The sequence below is a fragment of the Geotrypetes seraphini genome, chromosome 15 (assembly GCF_902459505.1).
Source record: "Geotrypetes seraphini chromosome 15, aGeoSer1.1, whole genome shotgun sequence".
Lineage (NCBI taxonomy): Eukaryota > Metazoa > Chordata > Amphibia > Gymnophiona > Dermophiidae > Geotrypetes > Geotrypetes seraphini.
Window position 1 is genome coordinate 42,609,482 of NC_047098.1, and position 20,745 is coordinate 42,630,226.

General features: G+C 45.7%; 2 protein-coding genes across 6 annotated transcripts in view; one reads left to right on the top strand and one right to left on the bottom strand.

The window, feature by feature from the left end:
- Positions 1 to 1,908, bottom strand: part of SKA2 (spindle and kinetochore associated complex subunit 2) — a 76,968-nt gene extending 75,060 nt beyond the window's left edge. For both annotated transcript variants that reach the window (XM_033921584.1, XM_033921585.1), the window contains exon 1: positions 1,648 to 1,908. In XM_033921584.1, coding sequence (XP_033777475.1) covers positions 1,648 to 1,755 — 108 coding nt within the window. In that variant the 5' untranslated portion in view covers positions 1,756 to 1,908. The remainder of the gene's footprint in view (positions 1 to 1,647) is intronic.
- Positions 1,909 to 2,015: 107 nt separating this feature from the next.
- Positions 2,016 to 20,745, top strand: part of PRR11 (proline rich 11) — a 94,792-nt gene continuing 76,062 nt past the window's right edge. For all 4 annotated transcript variants that reach the window (XM_033921580.1, XM_033921583.1, XM_033921581.1 and 1 more), the window contains exons 1-3: positions 2,016 to 2,233; positions 6,975 to 7,091; positions 7,890 to 8,040. In XM_033921580.1, coding sequence (XP_033777471.1) covers positions 6,979 to 7,091; positions 7,890 to 8,040 — 264 coding nt within the window. In that variant the 5' untranslated portion in view covers positions 2,016 to 2,233; positions 6,975 to 6,978. The remainder of the gene's footprint in view (positions 2,234 to 6,974; positions 7,092 to 7,889; positions 8,041 to 20,745) is intronic.

Consider the following 20,745-nt stretch of genomic DNA (forward strand, 5'->3'; position numbering starts at 1 on the left):
AGGCACTGAGTAATCAAGTAGAAAAATTATATTGTGAATGTCAGTCAATTTGCTATATCCCACTTCAGAGCATAAGGTAAACAAAGCCTTCAACCTTTCCCCTTGCCCCCAATTAGCTTTTATGCCCCGATCCTACATCCTCATCACATATGTTATAAACTCAGCAATCAGGATTGCACAAAAATTCAGGTTAAAATATGCCAAGAGTTCTTTAAGTTTGTGTAATTGTCAGGACCTATTGTTTTGTTTTGCCTACAGCTGCTGTTTGCTGCCTCCTTAGGCAAGCACCTCCCTCTCCCCCCCCTTTACAAAAGCACACAAGGTTTTTAGCGCCGGCTGGCGCGCTGATTGATCTGCACTGCTTTGACAATCATATAAGAGTTCTTATGAGCGTCAGAACATTCAGCGCGACGGCCAGCACTAAAAATCTCTTCCGCACTTTTCTAAAAAAAATTTTAAAAAATGAAGGGCTAGTCTTATCTCATAGCTGGGCCAGCTCTACAAGTATGGTTCTATTAATGGTAGCCATCGAATATATCCTTGGGCAGAGCTAGAGACATTTGCCAAACATTCTGTCTCACGCAGCAGGTCGAGGGTCTCTTCACTAGCCCAAATTAGGTTTGGATAACATCGAGCCTCTCATTAAGCAGTTAACTAGGCTTAGTAAAAGCGATACCTGGTACTATAGCCCATATTAAATTATTACGTGTTAAGTTACATTAGTTCTATTTGTGCTATGATATGAATAAGATGTACATATTAGAGACTCTGATAAGACAAGCCAACCCATATCATTCTTTTCAAAGAAAGATCAATTTAAACAAAAGGATCAGCCTCGAGCGTATACTACGACAGTCAGGGGTGTTACACTAGTTGAATGGCTTCCTGGAGTATGGCGGCTGCACACAGTGTGTATCCTGGGGTGGACAGTTTTAGACATGCCCTCTTTCTCATTCACTTCCTGAGTCTAAACAGAGGCAGGATGTTGGTCTGGATGAACCCACGACCTGCTCGCGTTCGGGCCAATGCGTTCTAAAGCAGAGAAAGCACTTGTCACGCCAAAAGTTGCCCTGCAAAGATACACAGCTAAACACGGTCCTTATTCCGGAAACTTTTTGACAATTATCATTAACAAAAAGAAAGAAAAAAAAAAAAAGGGTCAGAAAAAGTACAAAAATACAATTCACTCCGACCCTCCTTGTCCGCATCTCCCGCCATTTTCAGAGCCTGTTACCCGGATGCAAATCAATCAACGCGCGAGCTGTCCAGATTTTAAATACTTAGACCTTATGGATTATACCTATTTACACACAAAAAAAGCCCTCCGTTTTCTCCACTGCAAATATAAATAACAGACACTAAGATCTGCGTGGAATAAAAACTTACAGCAAAAATGCCAGGCAAGTGCTTACAGCTACTACTCGTAGCAGCACGGCCGTCTTGTTCCTATCCGAGTCCACCACCTAGAGGGGGCGGGAAGGGAAAAAAACTTAAGTAGTAAATAAATTAATAAATATTTCTCGATATGGTGCCACCGACGCTGATCCTCAAAATGACAATGGCAGTAGAAAAGATGGAAATCTCAAACGCTTTATGGGCTTTCCCGTTTCAGGGTGGAGTAGAGTGAAGGAAAATACTAGCACTCACCACCGCTTCTAGCTTATTGACCGCCGTCTCCATGTTGAATAATTTACATTCCTCAGGCGGCCGCGTACACGCCAGTACTAAGCCCCCTAAAAGAACAGCTCTTTTCATTGGACAGCTGTCACTTGGAGCCGCGTCTTGATTGGCTGTCCGAGAGATTATTTCCCCTCCTCCAATAGCTTGTGGGTCACTGGGTAATGTAAAACCTTAGAAAGAACCGGGTTACGGAATTTATTCGAAGGACGGGCACTGGTGTTTTGCGTGAAATATAACGGTGTTCTTGTTTAGAAAACACGTGAAATTCTCAACCATCCGTTAAAACCCGAATAAAAGCCACTGCATTTCTATCTGTCCCATTCTTGTACGCCTCCTTGATTGGTTATTGTTCTCTCTGGCTTTGTACTTAATTGGTTTGCTTGTGTGATCAGAGAATGCTTTTGATTGGTCGATACTTTGATTTTTCGCAGCCAATCCAAATGGTTGCTGGTAAACGCCGCTTTTTGATTAGTTGAAACAATCTGGGTTTAAGTTTGAGTTTTAACGTACAAGTTGAGTTTTTTATTTGAACAATTTATTTTCTTCTGAAACGGTAAGTTTTTTTATTTTAATGATGTACGGATGGGTAGTGTCTTAAGTAATTCATTATGATATAATTTTAAGAATACAGAATTGTCCTTATAGACAGAAATCATTTTTCAACATGTATGTGAATTTTATAGTTTTCCGCAGTTATAAGTTACACTGGGATTTATTTTTTTTTAAATACATTTGCTCAAAATAGGAGTATTTGGAGAAGATAAAAAGTGAGCGAGGACTTTAGATTTAGTTTAGTCTTTTCGTGTCCGGTTAAATGACAGTAAACTGTAATTTAAGGTAGTTATATTTAGGTACAGTCTTGTACCAACACTTCAAAATGATTGGGGATAGCGAACACAATATAAATAACCCCTTCCCAGGAGGAGGTGATGGAGACGAAAACTATCTAAATTTAAGAAAGCTTGTAATAGGTACATAGGATCTTTAAGAGAGTAAAGAATGACACGGGGGACAAATTTTTCCCATCCCGTCCCAGCTGGTTCTTTTCCTGTCCCTTCGCTATTCCTGCAAGCTCTGTCTTCAGCTGCACAAGCCTCAAATACTTTAAAATCAAAGTGTTTGAGGCTTGTGCGGTTAAGACAGAGCTTACAGGAATGGGACAGCGACAAAACTCGTGAGGATGGGACTGGGAAACTGAGTTCCTGCGGGGACAGGGCAAAATTTTGTCCCTGTGTCATTCTTTAAAGGAGAGCAGATGGTATGAATGGGTAGACTGGATAAGTCATATGGGTGTAGTAGATACTTAAAAATATGATATAACTACTGCTACGATTTCCCATAGCCTAATTTGTTTTAACATTGTAGATGTTTTCATAAAACTGTCATTATGGGATAGGATCATTGAACTGGCCACCTGCACACCTTGAAGCGAAACTATTAAAGGAAATGTTTTGAAATGTGAAAGCATATTTAATTAAATATTCTTGTACAATCCCACTTTATTCCATCTATCTACCAGGACTTTGTAGAAAGCCTCACGTTTCAGAGATTTAAAACCCTCTCTTTCATACCTCATGACTGTCACTGATTCTCACAGTTGCCAGTTGAGTGATTTTCCTGCCAAATTGGGCTAGTTTTTAAGCCCCACAACAGGAAATAAAGGGCTTTGGCAATTGGTGGGTTTTTTGACTAGTTTTTTCTGGAGTTGGGCTTATTTTGGGCGAGTAACAGATTTGTTGCAAACTTTTTTTTCATCTGCCCGTTATGCTGCAGCAGAATCAATCACAAATGACTTGCCTCCAGAACATCAGCACTTGGCATAGGAAGCCTTGTAAAGCTGCATAGAGGTGGTTTAAGTAGTATGGGTGTGGCTAGTGACCCATAGAGAGGAGAACCCAGGTCCCAAAGCCACTCTTAACCACTGCATTCATGTTGGCAAATGTAAGTCTATCAAAACCCTACTGTATTGCCATATAGGTGGCACCTACAGCCATAAGGGCTATTGGGATTGTAGATAGGTGGGTATAGTAGGTTTTGGGGGGCTCACCATGAGCTGCAAGGGAGTTGTGGTGAGATGTTTATGTGGCACCCTTTGTGTGAAGTTCACAGCAGTGTCCTGTAAGGCAGTGTTCTTCAACCTTTTGATACCGGCAGTTGAATAACAATGGGCTAAGTCGTGAGCCAGATCTTGCCCATCTACACCCAATCCCTGCCCCATAGCACTAATTGTAACACCATTTTTTCCATTCATTTTCCATATATACACAAACACAATATAATCATATTACCAACAAATAATGGTTAACCACAAAATTAAACTACACAAAGCACACTGTATGCTTCTCAATATTCTTTCTTACCAGAACATAGATAACTCCCATGGAAATACGGGAACAAAAACTAAAAGTACTAATATATACAAACAAACCCTAAGATGCAAGACTCTGCATGCAGTACAACCCCAGAGGAAAACAAACAAATGCATTTCTTCAGCAGATGTAAATCAATCACTAAATTAATAAATAAAATCATTCCCCCTACCGTTGTTGTCTCTCTTCCTCCATGCTGTGCCCTGTCTTTTGGCCTGCCCCCTGGTGTTATCTTCAGGCCGGCTCCCTCTTCATCAGTGCTGCAGTGCACAAAGCCGTGAGCAGCAACTCCTCGCGCATCCCACGCCTCATTTGGAAGCCTTCCCTCTGACATTGCAACGTCAGGCGCAGGATGCGCTTAGGAGCCTCTGCCCATGGCTTTGTGCACTGCAGCACTGAGGAAGAGGGAGCCTGCCCAAAGGAAAAGCCACATCGATCGCACGGTGGACTGGTGGCTGAAGAGCACTGTCTGGGGCCCAATCCACATGCTGGCCCTGTGGACCAGCAGGAAATTTCTGCGGACCGGCAGTTGAAGAATACTGCTGTAAGGTGCTCTACTACTTTGTTGCCATGTCTGGGTGGCCAGTACATCACTTTGCTGGCCCTTCCCATGTCCAAAAGGTCTGGTTCTAGGCATTTGAGACTTGGACGATTTTTTGGACGAGAATGTAGTAGCAGTCTGGACGATCAAATGGCTGGACGTAGAAGTAGACAATTTTCCCATTAAAAATTTTTTGATGTATCTTTCAAGAATGGTCTTTAGACACTGCCGACTTTGGGCGACTAGTGCCCTAGGCCCCTTAGACGCTTGTTTCGATTATGCCCCTCCACGTCGTCCCTCTGTGGCCCATGATAAGGCTTCTGTTGAGGCAGATAGCAGCCCATGAGGGTCCGTGATTCTGGTTGCACCTGATTGGCCAAGGTGGCCATGGTATGCTGACTTGGTTCGGCTCCATCAGGATCGGGGGCTCCAGTTACCTTGTCATTCTCTCCTCACACAGGATCTGATTTCAATAGTCTTACAGCATGTCTCTTGAGCGCGTAGCCGGGACTATTCTTCGGCAGTAGTTTACACATTGCTTCACAGCAAACGAAAGTCCACAGGGGAGGCCTGGAAGGCTTGGAGTTGTTGCCTTGCCTGTTGCTCCCTGAGTCAAGTGGACCCATCTGTTCCACCGATTCCTCATGTCCTGAAGTTTCTGCAGGATGGTCTGATGAAGGGCCTAGTGGTAGCTTTGCTCTAGGTGCAGATTGCTTGTCTTTTGTGTATGGGCCCTCCCTCTTTGTGGGGCTCATTCAGATATGGCTTGTTTCCTGTGGGGTGCTCTGCGACTTAGGCCTACCCTGACTCACTTGGAATATTGCTCTGGTTCTCCGCTCTTTGGCTTGTCTGCCATATGAGCCTTTGGGAGCAGGTATTCTTTATGGATCTTATGATCAAGCCGTCTTCCTGGAGGCTATTACCTTAGCCCATGGAGTTTCAGAGCTTCGGGCTCTCTCCTGCCAGGATTCCGTTCTGCGTATTGCGGATTCTGGTGTGATGCTGTGCCAGGGGTCTCCAAAGTCCCTCCTTGAAGGCTGAATCCAGTCGGGTTTTCAGGATTTCCCCAATGAATATGCATGAGATCTATGTGCATGCACTGCTTTCAATGCATATTCATTGGGGAAATCCTGAAAACCCGACTGGATTCAGCACTCAAGGAGGGACTTTGGAGACCCTGTGCTGCGAACTGTTCCTTTTTTTCTTCCGGAAGCAGTTTTCTCTTTTCACGTGAATTGGGAAGTCTTGACTTCCTGTTTTTGCTTCCTCTGGTTCAAGGGACCAGGACCGGGTGTTGCGGTCCTTGGATGCGTGCAGGTTTTTGTTGCGGTATCTGGAAGTTGCTACCGAGTTCATCCTCTCTGATCACCTGTCTATTCCAGCAGATCCTGCCCACAAGGGTAAGCCTGCTTCTAAGGCCACCATTTCCAAGTAGATCCGTAGGGCCTTTTCTGCGGCTTATGTTGTGTCCGGAAAGAAGCCCTGCCCCCCTCTTCCTTGCGGGGCGGGCTCATTCTACCAGATGTACACGCTAACCAAGTTTTACAGGCAGGATTCTGCTTTTGGTGCCTCTGTTTTGACAGCAGGCTCATCAGCCCCACCCTGATTCTCCGGGACTATTTTGTTATGTCCCACTGGTCCTGGAATAAAGTGTGAATTTACATGAAAGAAAATTAGCAAAGGTAAGAATTTAATCTTTCGTTCTTGTACAATCCCACTTTATTCTGGGAATCCACCCTGTATTTTCTTGATTCGCTGATTGTCTGCCTTTCAAGTTCTGGTAAACTGGATTTCTATTTTCTGACCAGCCTTTATAGAGTGTTTTATTGGTTTGGGTTTAGAACTCAGTTTTGGGGGATCCCTAGTTAGGCGCCCCCCCCCCCCCCTCTGTCAGTGCATGCTGTTTCTACTTATAGCACTGTTATCATTCAAGTTACTAATGTTTGATATCCTGATTCATTTATGTTTACTTGTTTCTGTTTTGCATTTCTAATTATGAGTAGAATACACTTACTTGTCGGGGAGTGTCGTCATTCCCCTCTGTTAGTATCCTTTTATCCTTTATAGATGTTACTGACTGCTTTGCTACTGACTGATGTTTACAGAACCAGTAATAGTGATGAGGGGGAAGAGTTTAAGTCTCTGAAATATGAATCTTCCTACAAAGTCCTGGTGGGTAGATGGAAATAATTCACTGGTCCCGGAATAAAGTGTGGATTTACAAGAAAGAAGATTAGCAAAGGTAAGAACCTAATCTTTTATTTTAATCATGTTTAACAATGCAGAAGAATTTTCTTAGGGCTGTAAATAAGAGTGGGGGTGGGGGTTGTATGGTTATGGAAGCAATACTTACCGGTAACTAATATGGTTCTTTCAAATCCTAGATAAATGGCAAAGTTTAAGCAGCCACAAAGGAGGAAGCTAAAATATAAAGGGAAACTGTGTAAGGTAAAAAAAAGAGAAGCAATAGAAATTAATGATCTAAGTTCCACTCCTCTAAGGTAAGTAAAGAGTGCCCTCATTCCCAACCTCAGCCCTCCCCTCTCAGCTGAATCCTATGGTACAACCTGTCCCCAGTTCCCGACTCCTCCCACCTACCATCTCCCTGCTGCTGAAATTTAAAATCTTCGGCAGTTGACACAAAGCCAGCCTCCCGCCTTTGGCCTGCGCCAGAAGTGTGCTTTCTGCAGCACTTCTCTTCCCGCATAGGCAGGACGCTGCAGAAACAACATTTCCAGGGCAGGAGTCTGGCTTTGCGTTGTCTGCCCGGAGATTTTAAATTTTAGCGGCGGGGAGGTGGTAGTGTTAGGCGCACAGTCACCGCATAAAACAGCCAGGCGGGATGGATTCAGCCCGCGAGCCTTGTGTTTGACACATGTCCTAGAAAAAGAATATTTATGAATAACTGATTTGACTACTTATTTTTGAACAGTTGGAAATGAAAAGAAATATGCAGAATTGCAACTTAGATAATAGGACACTTCCCCTCCCCCCTTTTTGGGCATCAGGTTTGAGAATTTAAAAAAATGTGAGCATGCAGATATAATAAAGCTAAACATTTTAGATATCTCTCATAAATATTGAGAGAGATCTAAAATTTTAGGACTCCTTTTATTAAACTGCAGAAGAGCATCTTACCGCGTGCTGGTGAGGTAAATGCTTCAACTCTCATTCTATTCCTATAAGCGTTGGAGCATTTATCTCGCCAGCCCAAGCAGTTTAGTAAAACCCAGCATTAGTTTTATATGTGATACTTAAAGCTTCTGTGTTAACATTTTTTTGTTTTCATCTTTCCCCAGGGTGACTAATTTATGTCCTACAGATTCTCTGTGCCAAACCAGGCTACTATCAGCAGGATGGGTTGCATTTCCTGATATAAAGAATTCAGTAAAATCCTTAATGGGGACTTTGTCTTCAATATATTGGTGGTGCCACAATACTGCAGTGCAGGTACTGAATAGTTTTTAAAATAGAAAAAAATGAATAGTTGCACTGACTACTGAACTATAAGTATAAAAATAGATATGTGATGATTAAGGCATTAACAATTATTAAATTGAATCTGAAACTGTCATATTTGGATAACTCACCAAAGGGAAATGTTTACGGAAAATCAGAGGACAGATCCAAACTTAGGACCCCTTTTATAAAGCAGCAGTAGCGAGTACCAGCGCGTCAAATGTGACACAGCACATAGAAATTGAATGGGCTGCATTGCATTTGTCGTGAGGGATTTGCTACCACGGCTTTGTAAAAAGGTGCCTTTAATGTTTCAAAGCTCTTCAGGGATAGGAAACACATTTGGATATAGTAATTAACTTGCCTTGAATCAAGTATTGATGATAAATATATGAACTAAATTGATTCAAAGTTACTATATAGATATTGTAAATTACATAACAGTTTGCTATTCCAGTATATTCCAATTTCCTAGTCCCCCACCCCAAACAAAATACATTTTAAACATTTCATGTTCATAAAACACCTTATTCAAATATACATCCCAAAGTGGTTTAAAGAAGTTAAAAGTTCATAAAATAGAATGTATTTTTTTTTCCAGAAACATAAGCCTAATTTGTAGACTAGCCTAGCCCTAATCTCCATTCTTATTAGGGGAGTGATAAAGCCATATAATATTTAATTCCCTAGCAACAGCAACAGATGAATCCAGAGACCAATGGGATAGCACACATTTACCAGCAGGCGGAGATAGAGAAACTGATTAACAGGTGGTCCTATTGGCTGGCACTCCTCCTGTATCTCCAGTATGCTCTATCTCCCAGCAGGGGACGGTCGCTATTCAACTAGCTCCTGGATTCTAGCTGTGACTGGCATCTTATTTTCTCCTGTTGAGGTTTTCTCTTCAGTGAGATGTGGTTCTGTTTCTCCTGCTGAGATTTTCTCTTCAGTGAGACAGGGGTGCCCGGCTGAACGGTGCCGGCTTTAGGGGTTACACCTGGGCCCCCCCAGGTCCCTGCCTCACCCTCCCTCCATTGATAGAGGGTCTGCCTTAGTCCCTCTTTTTTTTCTTCTTTCCCTTATTTAAAAAACAAAAACAAAACAACCAAGAAGGAGACACTGCAGTTACTTTTCTGCCCTGCACATGCTCGGCGACGGCATTTGGGCTTCTGCTGACACTAATCACGAGGTTGTGAGTATGAGTTTACTTCTTCTGGTGTTTGAACTGCGGGACGCTTATTTTGTTAAGCGCTGAGTTTTTTTGGTGCGGTGGAATTTGATTTCTCTGGGTTGCTTCAGTGAAGGGCTACTCTCGATTGAGGGAGCCTGTGCTTTCCCGCACATCTGGAGTGCGAGCTTCCTTTCCTTCCCTGGCGATGGTGCTGCTGCGTTTTGTCGGTTTCTGGGGCTGACTCTGCTCAGCAGTATCACAGCCAGAGGGGGTGGCGCGTACTTGACGGCTCCCGGTTTTACCCTGGGGCGCTGCATGTTTGCGCGGCTCTCGGGGTGGTGAGGACGGCTCCCGATGTGTTCTTCTAAGACTGTCCGGAAGCCGGGTCTTTGCGGAGCGCATGTGGCACGCAGGGGGTTCTCCAATGCTGTTGAGAACCAACCGCCTTTCATACGTTTTCTCCTCCGGGGTGTATTTTATTCAAGGTGGGCCTTGGCTGTGTGTTTCTATGTCAGTGTGGGGCTCCGGGACTATTTTCTGCAGTGCTGTTTTCGGTGCCGGCCTATTTTGGCGTGAAACTGACACGCGCTTGGGTCTCCTGCACCACAGCGTTCAGAGTGTTGTTTTGTGTAGCTGACTTTCTCGGAGCGTACCGCAGCTTCTCCCTTTTCGGGGTCAGCTACTTCGGTGCCGTTGCCACAGCTTTGATCGTTGTTGCGGTGGTCAAGTTTGGTGTGTATGTGTGTTCCCCCGGCTTCTCTTGCAGAGCGGCGGCCTTTTGTTCTTGAGCCTGCTTTGTTCTATCTCCAGACACTTTAACATATGATTCTGCCCTGGGTTGGCCACCTGTGCTCATTTCTTCTCCGGAATGGGTTGGCAGGCGGCACAGCGAAGTGGGGGGCCAGAGAGTACCGCATTTCATTCGGGTGGTTCTTTGTCTCTCTCGGGGTCCCTGACTAGTGGGGCTGTGTGTGTGTGTGTGTGGCAGTTTCCCTGATCTTTCTACCTATGGGCAGTACTGCGTGTGTCTGGTAGTGCTGCGGAACTGCTTCCTGTACCTATGGTGTGGTTCTAGGGGCATGAGCTGCCTTGGTTACTGTGGGGGGGAAAAAAACCCAAACTAGGTTGCCCTTTAAGGGCGGTTGGTTTTTGCAGCACCTTGCATGCAGTTTCAGATACCGCAGGCTGCCGCAGTTTCCTATTCTTTTTCAGTCTTCCATCATGGTCATTGCTACATTGCGAGTATAGTTGGGTTTCAGGAGTGTTCCTTTCTTCTTTGCAGAAATTATGATTGTCCTCCAGCTCGTTATATGACCGCTGCTTCACTTTGTGGGGGTCATTACTTCCGCTGTCAGCTCTTTCAGCTTTCTCATGGATGGGCAGCTCACGACGCTTTTGTCTGATACCTGTTGAGATGCTGTTGTTTTCCACAGGACGTTAGATACAGCATCTTGATTGCGTCTAGTACGTATTCCTTTAAAGGCCATACGTATTTCGCTCACGTTGCATAGAGTTAGTACTGTTTTCATGGTTTACATTGTGAACCTTGATTTTTTTCTAGGAGAATTTCTTTCTTCTTAAAGTTCCTACAGTTCTCATCCTGCCGTTCACTGACCTTTTGCACTTCATTCTGAGGGGATCTTGCCTTCTTCCAATGCCTCTTCAGGCTTTCTCATGAGGGAGTAGACGCTATAATGTCAGGTCAGGGGACTGTGAACATTTTTCAGGATGCTGGCATCTTTGCATCCTACTCAGGTTTCCAGTTCGTTCATGGAGTCTCTATGTTTGTGTTTCTCGTAAGTGTTACTGGTCCTCAGGACAGTTCTTGTAGTTCTTCGGGAACCACTTACTGCATGGTGGCCAAGACGGGGGCATTGGGCAGGCTGGATCCCATTCTGCTGAATTAGTTTCTCAGGGTTACACATTTCTGCAGAAAAACTGGGAGAATATTTACATTTTCACTATGGACTCCGAATCGGCACTAGGTTTGCCTGCCTCTCTTGGAACAGCACTTTCGGTTTTGGCACATGCCATTTCGCCTACCCAAGGCTTCACGAACATTTTAGATAATGTGGGCGGTGGTACCGTTTTGGCGCTACCAGGCGATTCACCTAATTTCTTCTTGACTGACTGCTTGATTCGGACATCTTCCAGTCGGGCCGTTTGACTGACACGAAAAGGGTGGTATCTTTTCCTCAGTTCTTTACACGTGAATCTTCAAATTTGCACAGCACTCTTTTCTCCTGTACTATTTATAGGTATATCGGAGAGATGTTTTTATTCATATAGGAGAGAAATGTGTTTCTTCCCAGAGACTAGGGCGATGGGTCACAGTCTCAGGTTTGCATTCTTCTTCGGTCACCATGACCAAGAGTATGGGATTCTGTACAGGTTCTAGGATCCATGTTGCTGACTCCACTGGGAACTTCGTTTTGCTTTTCCCTTCTAACGCTACAGCAGTCGCTTTTGTTCCGGTGGTTCCCGGTATCTCAGGGCTCCAATTATTTGGTATGCTCTGTATGATTTGGTGGCTCAGCGAGATTTCTCTTTTCAAAGGCATGCCTCGGTCTTTGCTGGACTAGCTCATGGCCACCACACATCCCGGGCTGTCGGGTTGGGGGGCTCAGTGGCTTCCATCCTCAGCTCCAGGAGTCTGGTCTTAAGAGGCGACTCGGTACTTGTTCATTCTTCTACTCTTGAGCAGGGTCAAGCTACCTTTCTGGAGCTTCAGATCATTCTTCCGGAATGCCGCTGAGGGTCCTTTCGGTCAGTATTTTGCTGGGGGTATTTCTCTACAACTTGGGCAGTAGGTGTTTGTACTCAGTTGGCAGGTAAAGTTGTTCTACTTCAATGGATGGACCCTCATCTTCATCTTCTGTTGGCAGATCCTTTTATGGATCAGGAAAAGAGTTTGGATAGACTTTCTCTCCGCGAAATCTGAGCATGGCCCATTTCTTGTATGTTACAGTGTACAGCACTGTGTACGCTCTGGAAAATGTAAATGTTAGTAATAGTGAAATCTTCTACATCCTGGATATTGAGATTTGTGGCTCAGGCATTCCAGCTCTTTTTATGGACGTGAGATCTCCTGGAACTAGACCTCATGGCCTTGTCTCACAATTCTAAGCTTCCTAACTTCTTCGGCGGGCACAGGGAGTGGGAGTTAGAGGGGGTAGCAGCGTGGCTTCTTTCTTGCCTCTGCCTTCTCTTTTCAGTGTTTTCCGCTGGCTGATGATGGCTTGGATTTGCCATCTCAAGCTCGCTTTCCGGGACAGTATTTGCAGAATCTCTGGATTGGCTGCACCATCCTTGCTATGCGGATCTGATGAGTCTTTCGGCAGCCGGACTAAGAAGTTTTCTGGTATCTCTGGATTTGCTCACCTAGGATCAACATGGATATTTGTACTACTTTGGTATTACGACCTAGCTTTTGAAACGTCATGTCTGACGTGTAAGGGTTATGCGAAGCAGGTTGTTTCTTCTCTTATCCAGGTGCTACAGATGTCTTCACCTGTGGCTTCTGCTTCCTTTTGGAGGTTTTTCCTTTCTTGGGTATTTCTCAACATTTGCACCCTTCCAGAGTTCCTTTTTGGCACGAGTGTATTGCCAAGGGCTTAGCATTCAATTCCCTTCAGCTTCTAGTGCCATTCTTGGCTTGTTACAAGGACTAGGTATATTGCTCTTTGCTTACTTCTCAGCTTCATGTAGTTCAGTTCCTAAACGGAGTACGGTATATTCATACACCTCTTGGAAAGCCCAGTCCGGAGTACAATCTTCAGGTACTTCTTCGCAGTTTACCGAAGGCTTCATTTCAACCTTGTCTTTTGGGACTCTAAAGGGCTGTGCCGTTGAACACGGGGTTTCTTGTGGCCATGGCTTCAGCTCTGCAGTTTTCTGAGTTGCAGGCCTTGTTCAGCGGGGATTCCTATTTCTGATTTCCAAAATCTGGGGTATCAGTTCGGACAGTACCACAATTTCTTTCTGAGGGGGTGTCATCCTTTCTTTTATGTCACGCTCACTTTTCCTTCCTTCTTCCCGGGAGGAGAAATGGGGAGCAGTGCTTTTATTCACTGCATTTTTTGGTACGTGCATAGTGTTCTCCGCGAGCTAGGTTTCTAACGACTTTTAGTTGTTTAGATCTCCTTTTTGTATTCTTCAAGGGACGCCTCAAAAGTCCAAAGCCTCCATCTCTCGATGGGTCCAGGAGGACATTCTTTATGCTTGCTTGATGGCAGGGAAGCGGTTGACGAAAGAACTTCATGACCATTCCGCCGAAGCAATGGCTACTTCTTGGACTCGGTCCAGGGGTTTTTTCCTTGGAGGAGATTTGTCTCGCGGCTACTTGGTCTTCCGAGAGTGCTTTCTCTCAGCATTACTGGTTGGATGTGGGGGCGCATGCAGTAGATGCGTGTAGTGCTTCGGTTGTTGTGGAGGCGGCGTTTGCTTCCCACCCAGATTGAGGATTGCTTTGCTACATCCCATTGGTCTCTGGATTCATCTGCTACTGTTGCTAGGGAAGGAAAAATTATGTTCTTACCTGTTAATTTTCTTTCCCTTAGACGCAGCAGATGAATCCATAGCCCCACCCTTTCTGGATAGTGTCTCTCGGTTTTTTCTTTTGCAACTTTCGAAGTTTGTTATTATTGCAGGTTGTATTCGGTATTATTGCCTTTTGAGATTTGTTATGGGAAAGAAGTTTTTTACATGCTATGCCTATTGATGGTTACGGATGCTTGGGCAAGGAGCTATACTGGAGATACAGGAGGAGTGCCAGCCAATAGGACTACCTGTTAATCAGTTTCTCTATCTCCGCCTGCTGGTAGATGTGTGCTATCCCATTGGTCTCTGGATTCATCTGCTGCGTCTAAGGGAAAGAAAATTAACAGGTAAGAACATAATTTTTCCTTAGCAGGTGGGTTGGAGTGCTAGATGTGTGGTAGATTCATCTGCTGCGTCTTAAGGGAAAGAAAATTAACAGGTAAGAACAAAATTTTTCCTTCCCCTTCTATCCCCTCCCCTCACCGGATAACAATAAATTAAGTTTGCTTACACTCAAATCATTACTTTATAAAACTCCTGCTTTTATTTATGAACTACTGATTCCCTACACCTCAAATAGATTATTGAGATCGAATGAGCAACATTTACTGATGATTCCCTCACTTAAAATTATTAATACACGGCGGCAATTAATTTTTTCTGTCACAGTCCCTCAAACATGGAACTAACTCCCTATTTATTTAAGGGAAGAATGCAACTTGGTTAGATTTAAGAGCAAATTAAAAAGCTTTCTTTTTAAGGATGCATTTGATAATTAGCAAGCCAGTCTAGTGGCCTTATTTTTTTTAATTATAGCTTTTCTGAAGTATATTGATCTTTCCTTTCCTTTTGTTTTTTCCTTGAATGTTTTACTATCAAACAATTTGTATTTCTTTTCCCTACCTCTCCTTGTGTTTTATGGGTTTGTAATGTTAGTTTATAATTAGTCTTGTAAGACTTAGTTTTTGTCATTTGTTGTATTGTTCCCTAAATTTTGTAATTTTATTGATATGTACATCGCTTAGAATTCTGATTAAGCGATCAATCAAATCCTTATTAAACCTGAAACCCTCAACATATCTAAATGGTGCACACAATATCTGGATTCTCTTTCTTCCATGGAGACTCCGAGAATCTCATTAGAATCTCAGAGAGAGCGGGAGCCAGAAGACCTTGAGCATGCGCAGATGCTCAAGGCCCAGCAGAATCAGCGGAAGCGTGCCAGTGGCCTCGAGGGGGGAGGTTCTTTTTGGGATGTGGAATGAATTAGAGAATGACACGGTGGCGGTTTACCCGCGGCCACCGCATTTTAGCCGCGGGTCACCCGCCGAAAACGGGGAAGAAAACTAGCAGTCGCTGCGGCGACGGGGACAAGGCCATTCACCGCCCGCGGGGCGGTGAATGGTCTTGTCCCCGCAGTGAGGCATGAAGGATCGCGCGGTCCCCGCAGCTCACACCCGCCTGCCCAATCGATTCTAGTGTTTAGCCAGCTCTCTCCCTTCTCCTCACCTTAGTTTGTAGATTTTCTTTTTCGGCGACCCGCACGCGCGGCTGCTCAGTGTTCAATCTTCTGCTCTGACGCAACCGGAAACAGGAAGTTGCAGCAGAGCAGAAGATTGAACACTGAGCAGCCGTGCGTGCGGGTCACCGAAAAAGAAAACCTATAAACTAAGGTGAGGAGAAGGGAGAGAGCTGGCTAAACACTAGGATCGATTGGGCAGGCAGGTAGTGGCTGCGGGGACCGTGCGATCGCTAGTGTTCCCGGCTCAAATTGGAAGGAGGGAGTGAAAGGGAAAAGGATTCTGGGCCAAGGGGATGAAAACGGAAGAAAAATCCACAGCAGGAAAGAAAGGGAAGGACAGGCAGGTGAGCCAGATGCTAGAAGCAGGGGGGGGGGGAAGAAAGAGGGAAAAAAGCTAGATGGGGTTGAAAAGAAGAGACACACTGGTATGGAAGAGGAAGATAGGGGAAATCTGGACACAGGAAGGTAACAGAAAGAGGGGAAATTATGTGCATGGGGCATAGGGACAGAGACATAAAGGGGACATGCCATGGGGATGGTATATGGACACAGGGGGGGGGGGGCAATGGCAGATACATAGGGGAGATATTAGAAATGGGGAAAATAGGAGCACAGAAGCGAGATGGTTTGTGGGGATGGGACAGGGACCGAGCTCGCAGGCTCCAGTGGCTTGCACAAATTACATTGTAACGTGCCATGAAAATAAGAGGGAGGAAGGTAGATAGATAGGTCACGCGAGAGGAGCTGAAGGGTGGTAGAAAGGAACAGATGGTAAAGGAGGGAGGGAAGGGTGGTGGTGGAAAGGAATAGGACAGACATTGAAGGAGGGTGGAGAGGAACAGACCCTGAAGGGAAATGTGGAAGACAGAATGGGAAGAAGACAGATGCCAGACTATGGGGGAGCGGAGGGAAGAAGATGGGTGCTAGACCAATTGGGGGGGGGGGGAGTGAAGGGAGAGGCACAGTAACAGCAAATGGAAGACGCAGAGAGAAGACACACAGTGGATGGAAGGAATTGAATGAGAAGATGTGGAAAGCAGAAACCAGACAACAAAGGTAGAAAAAAAATTCTATTTATTTTTTGCTTTAGTTGTGTTGATAAAAATGTATAAACAAAGCCCTGCCAGCTGAACATCTCTTTCTCTAGTTCAGCAGCAGGAACTTTGATTTATAAGAAAGGAATAAGCTAAATATTACAGTACTAAGGCTTATATGGATGCAGCGGGGACGGTGACGGGGCGGTGAATGGGATGGCAGTGGCGGTGACGGGGCGGTGAAAGGGATGGCGGTGACGGTGACGGGGCGGTGAAGGGAATGGCGGTGACGGGGCGGTGCAGAGGATGGTGGGCCGGTGACGGGGCGGTGACGGGGACAGATTTTTTCCCCATGTCATTCTCTAGAATGAATCAAACTAAACTAAACCTTAAGTTTATATACCGCATCATCTTCACGGAAGTAGAGCTCGGCACGGTTTACAAGAACTTAAAAATGAGAAAGGGTAGGAAAAGGTTTACATAAGTTTATAAATCGAGAGGAAAAGTAAGGGAAAATAAATTACATGTTAGAGAAGAGCCAGGTTTTTAGTTGCTTGCGGAATAAATGGAGGGAGCTCAGGTTCCACAGCGGGATAGTAAGGTGATTTTGGAGACCTGTGATTTTGAAAAGAAGTGATTTTCCCAGTTTACCTGCGTGGAGAATACCATGTAGGGAGGGGAAGGATAGTTTTAATTTATGGGCGGTCCTGGTGGAGTCAGGGCACGAGGAGTTGAAAGAAAGTGGGATTAGGGAAGGAAGGATGCCATGAATAATCTTAAAAGCCAGGCAAGAGCATTTGAATTGGACTCTGGAAATCACTGGGAGCCAATGAAGATTGGCCAGGAGTGGGGAGACGTGGTCAGATTTACGTTTTGCAAAAATCAGCTTGGCTGCCGTGTTCTGAATAAGCTGGAGTCTTTGGAGGCTTTTTTTTGTTAAGCATAGGTAAATGGCATTACAATAGTCAAGTTTGGAGAGGATGATGGATTGGAGACAGCCTGTGGGAAAAATTGGGGGGATTTTCAAAAGCTGTTTCCTCAGCAACAGCAGCAGATGAATCCAGAGACTAGTGGGATAGTACACATCTACCAGCAGGTGGAGATAGAGAACTGATTAACAGGTGATTCTATTGGTTGGCACCCTCCCTGTATCCTCAGTATTCTCTATCTCCCAGCAGGTGATGGTCGCTGTTCCACAAGCTCCTGGATTCTGGCTGGATTCTTGTTTATTCTTCTGTTGAGAGTTTTTTTCTCTTCAAATAGATTGGGGTGTTTGGCTGAGCGGTGCACCCCAGGTCCCTGCTCCACCCTCCTCTCCAGTGGATTGAGGTTTATTCCTGGTCCTCTGTTTTTTAATTTCCCAGCAAAAAAAACCCAAACAAAAACCAATTAGGCCAGTGTGCTGTTGCTGGACAGTGCTTAGCTGTCTGTCCCAGTCTGATACTACCAGCTTTAACAACGATGGACTAGGGTGAGCGTGCTATTTGTCTATTTCTTGATGTTTCTTGGGTCTGCCAGTTTGGTCACTAGGGTTTTTTGCCACGAGGTTTGTTTGGGTGGCTGCAGTGCTCGGCGGTTGTTAGTTATGGCAGCAGAGGCAGTTAAGAGGTGTTCCTGCTGTGGGAAGCGGCGAGCACCGTCGGGCCTCTGTTTGGCGGGGTGTACAGATGCAGTGGGGGACGATGTGCAGCTCGCGCCTGATGTGGCGGCTGTTTCCCGCACAGTTGAAGTCGGCCCTGCTTCTCCCGCGCTCGCGGCTGCTTCCATTCCGCTTCGGTGCATGTCGGCAGCTGCACCGCTGGTCAGCTGTTTTTCTTCATCTTCCTTTGCGGGCCCGGTTTCTGAACAGGAGAGGACTTTTTCAATGCAGGCTCAATCGAATCCGTTGGCATTTTCCCCGGAGTTCGTCATGTTGATGCACAGGGCATTTTTGATGCAGAACTCTCAGCCTGCTCAGTGCCAGGACTGTATCTTGAACCAGGGGTCAGTTCTTCATGCCAGTGGACCTCCTCTGGAGTCTCAAGCTGCTAAGAGGCGTAGGGTGGCGCCTATGGACGGCGGGGACCCTCCATCAGAATTCGCATTTCCCCTGTCTCATCCAGATTCTCTGGAAGACAGTGAGGTGGCGGATTTCGAGCTTGAGGATGCGCTGGCTAGGGAAGTGGATGATCCTTCTGCGCTCCGTTTTTTTCATAGAGAGGAATTGCCATCATTTATTACCAAAGCGCTGCAGGCCTTAATATTTCTCAGCAGAATACGCAGGCGTCGGGATCTGCTAATCCTCTTATGGCGGGCACAAAGAAACCGGCTAAAGCATTTCCGGTGCACGAAACGATGCTTGAGCTTATTTCTGCGCAGTGGGACACGCCGGAGGCTGGTCTCATATCTCAGGATGAGCTGGATAGATTTAAGAACCCCAGGGTAGACGCTTTGGTAACTGCGGTTACCAAGAGGACTACCTTACCGGTGGAGGGTGGTATAGCCCTCAAAGACATCCAGGATAGGAAAATTGAATCTTCCCTCGAGCTGTCCTTTTGAGATAGCAGTGGTTTCCTTGCAAGCAGCGGTGTGCAGTTCCTATGGGGCATGGGCTTACCTGCAATGGGCTCAAGGTATGGCAGATAAAATGATGGAGACCGGGGTGCCTGTGCCGGCCGACTTTCCAGATTTGGAAATGGGTCTAGCGTATATGGCGGACGTCCTCTATGATGATATTCGGGCTTCGGCAAAACAAATGGCTCTTTCTGTTGTTTCTCGACGATCTTTGTGGCTCCGTCACTGGGCGGCGGATGCGGCTTCCAAGCTTACGCTCGTGCGGCTTCCTTTTAAGGGTCGGCTGCTATTCGGTGATGACTTGGACAAATTGGTTATGGATTTTGGGGATATCAAAACGCAAAGGTTATCGGAAGATAAACCTAAAGCCCCTTTGAGAGCGTTGTCTGCCAGAAATCATTTCAGGGATGTTAGGAGATATAGGCCTGGAAAGCCATCCTTTTCCCTATCTTCCGGGTCTTCCTGTACTTCTAGGCCTAGGTTTCCACCAAAAAATGCCTTGCGTAATTCCCAATGACAGGAGGTCGGCTCCCTCCGTCGTGACCATTGGGGGGCGGCTGCCTTCCTTTCTGGCGGAGTGGGCCCGGATCACGTCCAATCTGTGGGTTTTGGACATTATTCAAGATAGAATTTTCCTCTCCCGTCGCAGATTCATTCTTGGTCTCCCCTTGTACGGGGGTTGCCAAGAGAGATTTGGTGCAGTGCACTCTTCAATTTCTTTTGGAGATTGGGGCAGTTATTCCTGTACCTCCGGCAGAGAGGGGGCAGGGGAGGTATTCCATTTATTTCATTGTGCCCAAGAATCGGTCAGGCCTGTGTTGGATCTCAAGAAGGTCAATTGCATTTCCTTCTTTAGCATCTCTCCAGAGCGATATAGTTCACTGATGGGTAATAGCTCACCATGACTAGCAGGTGGAGACTGAGACAAAACTTTGGCTGTAATACTAATAGCTGTGCTTCTCTCTAGTCTAACCAGTCCTCTTGTGGTTTTCCCTGAAGGTTTTATCTGCTTTTAATTATTGTACTTCCATCCCTTATCCCGTACTGGTCCTGTCTGTCATGTATTTGCAGTATACTGTCATAAATTGTTTTTAGAATTGTGCCTTGAATACATGATTAGGCAATTAATCAAATTTTAAACTTGAACTTCTTCTCACCCTTGGACCAGCAGTGGCAGCTCAATGTGATTTTAACTTAGTAACACAGCTGCTGCTACCTTTAGTTTAGCCGCGGTTTCATTAGGCAACCGCGGGGCTTTTGCTAGGCTGGCACACTTCGATGATGCGAGGCAGTTTGGCCTAGCAAACGACCCGAGGTTGCCTGATGAAACTGCGGCTAAAGCTAAACTAATGCTAGGGGCAGCTTTGTGACTAAGTTAAAAGTACACAGTGAGCTTCCGCTAGGCTACAGAAAGGAGAGGTATTGCTGGACATGAGGAGCAGAGAAGGAATACTGCTGGACATGGAGGAAGATAGAAGAGGTGCTGCTGGACAGGGGAGAAGGAGTACTGCTGGGCAGGGGGAGGAGGGAAGGGGTGCTGCTGGACCTGGCAGAAAGGAAATGTGCTACATACTGGAGGGGAGGGTGAGAAGGTACATGGGGAGAGAGAGCATGTTGGGTTGGGGGTGGGAAAGAGAGATGCCACTTGAAGGAAGAGGCAAGGACAGAGAGAGAAAGCGTGCAGGAGGCATAAAGTGTTGGACTCGTGGAGAGAGCGAGATGGACGGGGAGGACAGGAAGGAGGGAAGGAGAAATGTTATACTGTGGAAGGGGGAGAGGGCAGAAAGTGAAAAGTTAGACTCATGAAGGGAGGGAGAGAGAGAGATGTTAGTTGGAGGAGTGAAGGAAAGCCAGAGGAGAAGCATGCAGGAGGAAGA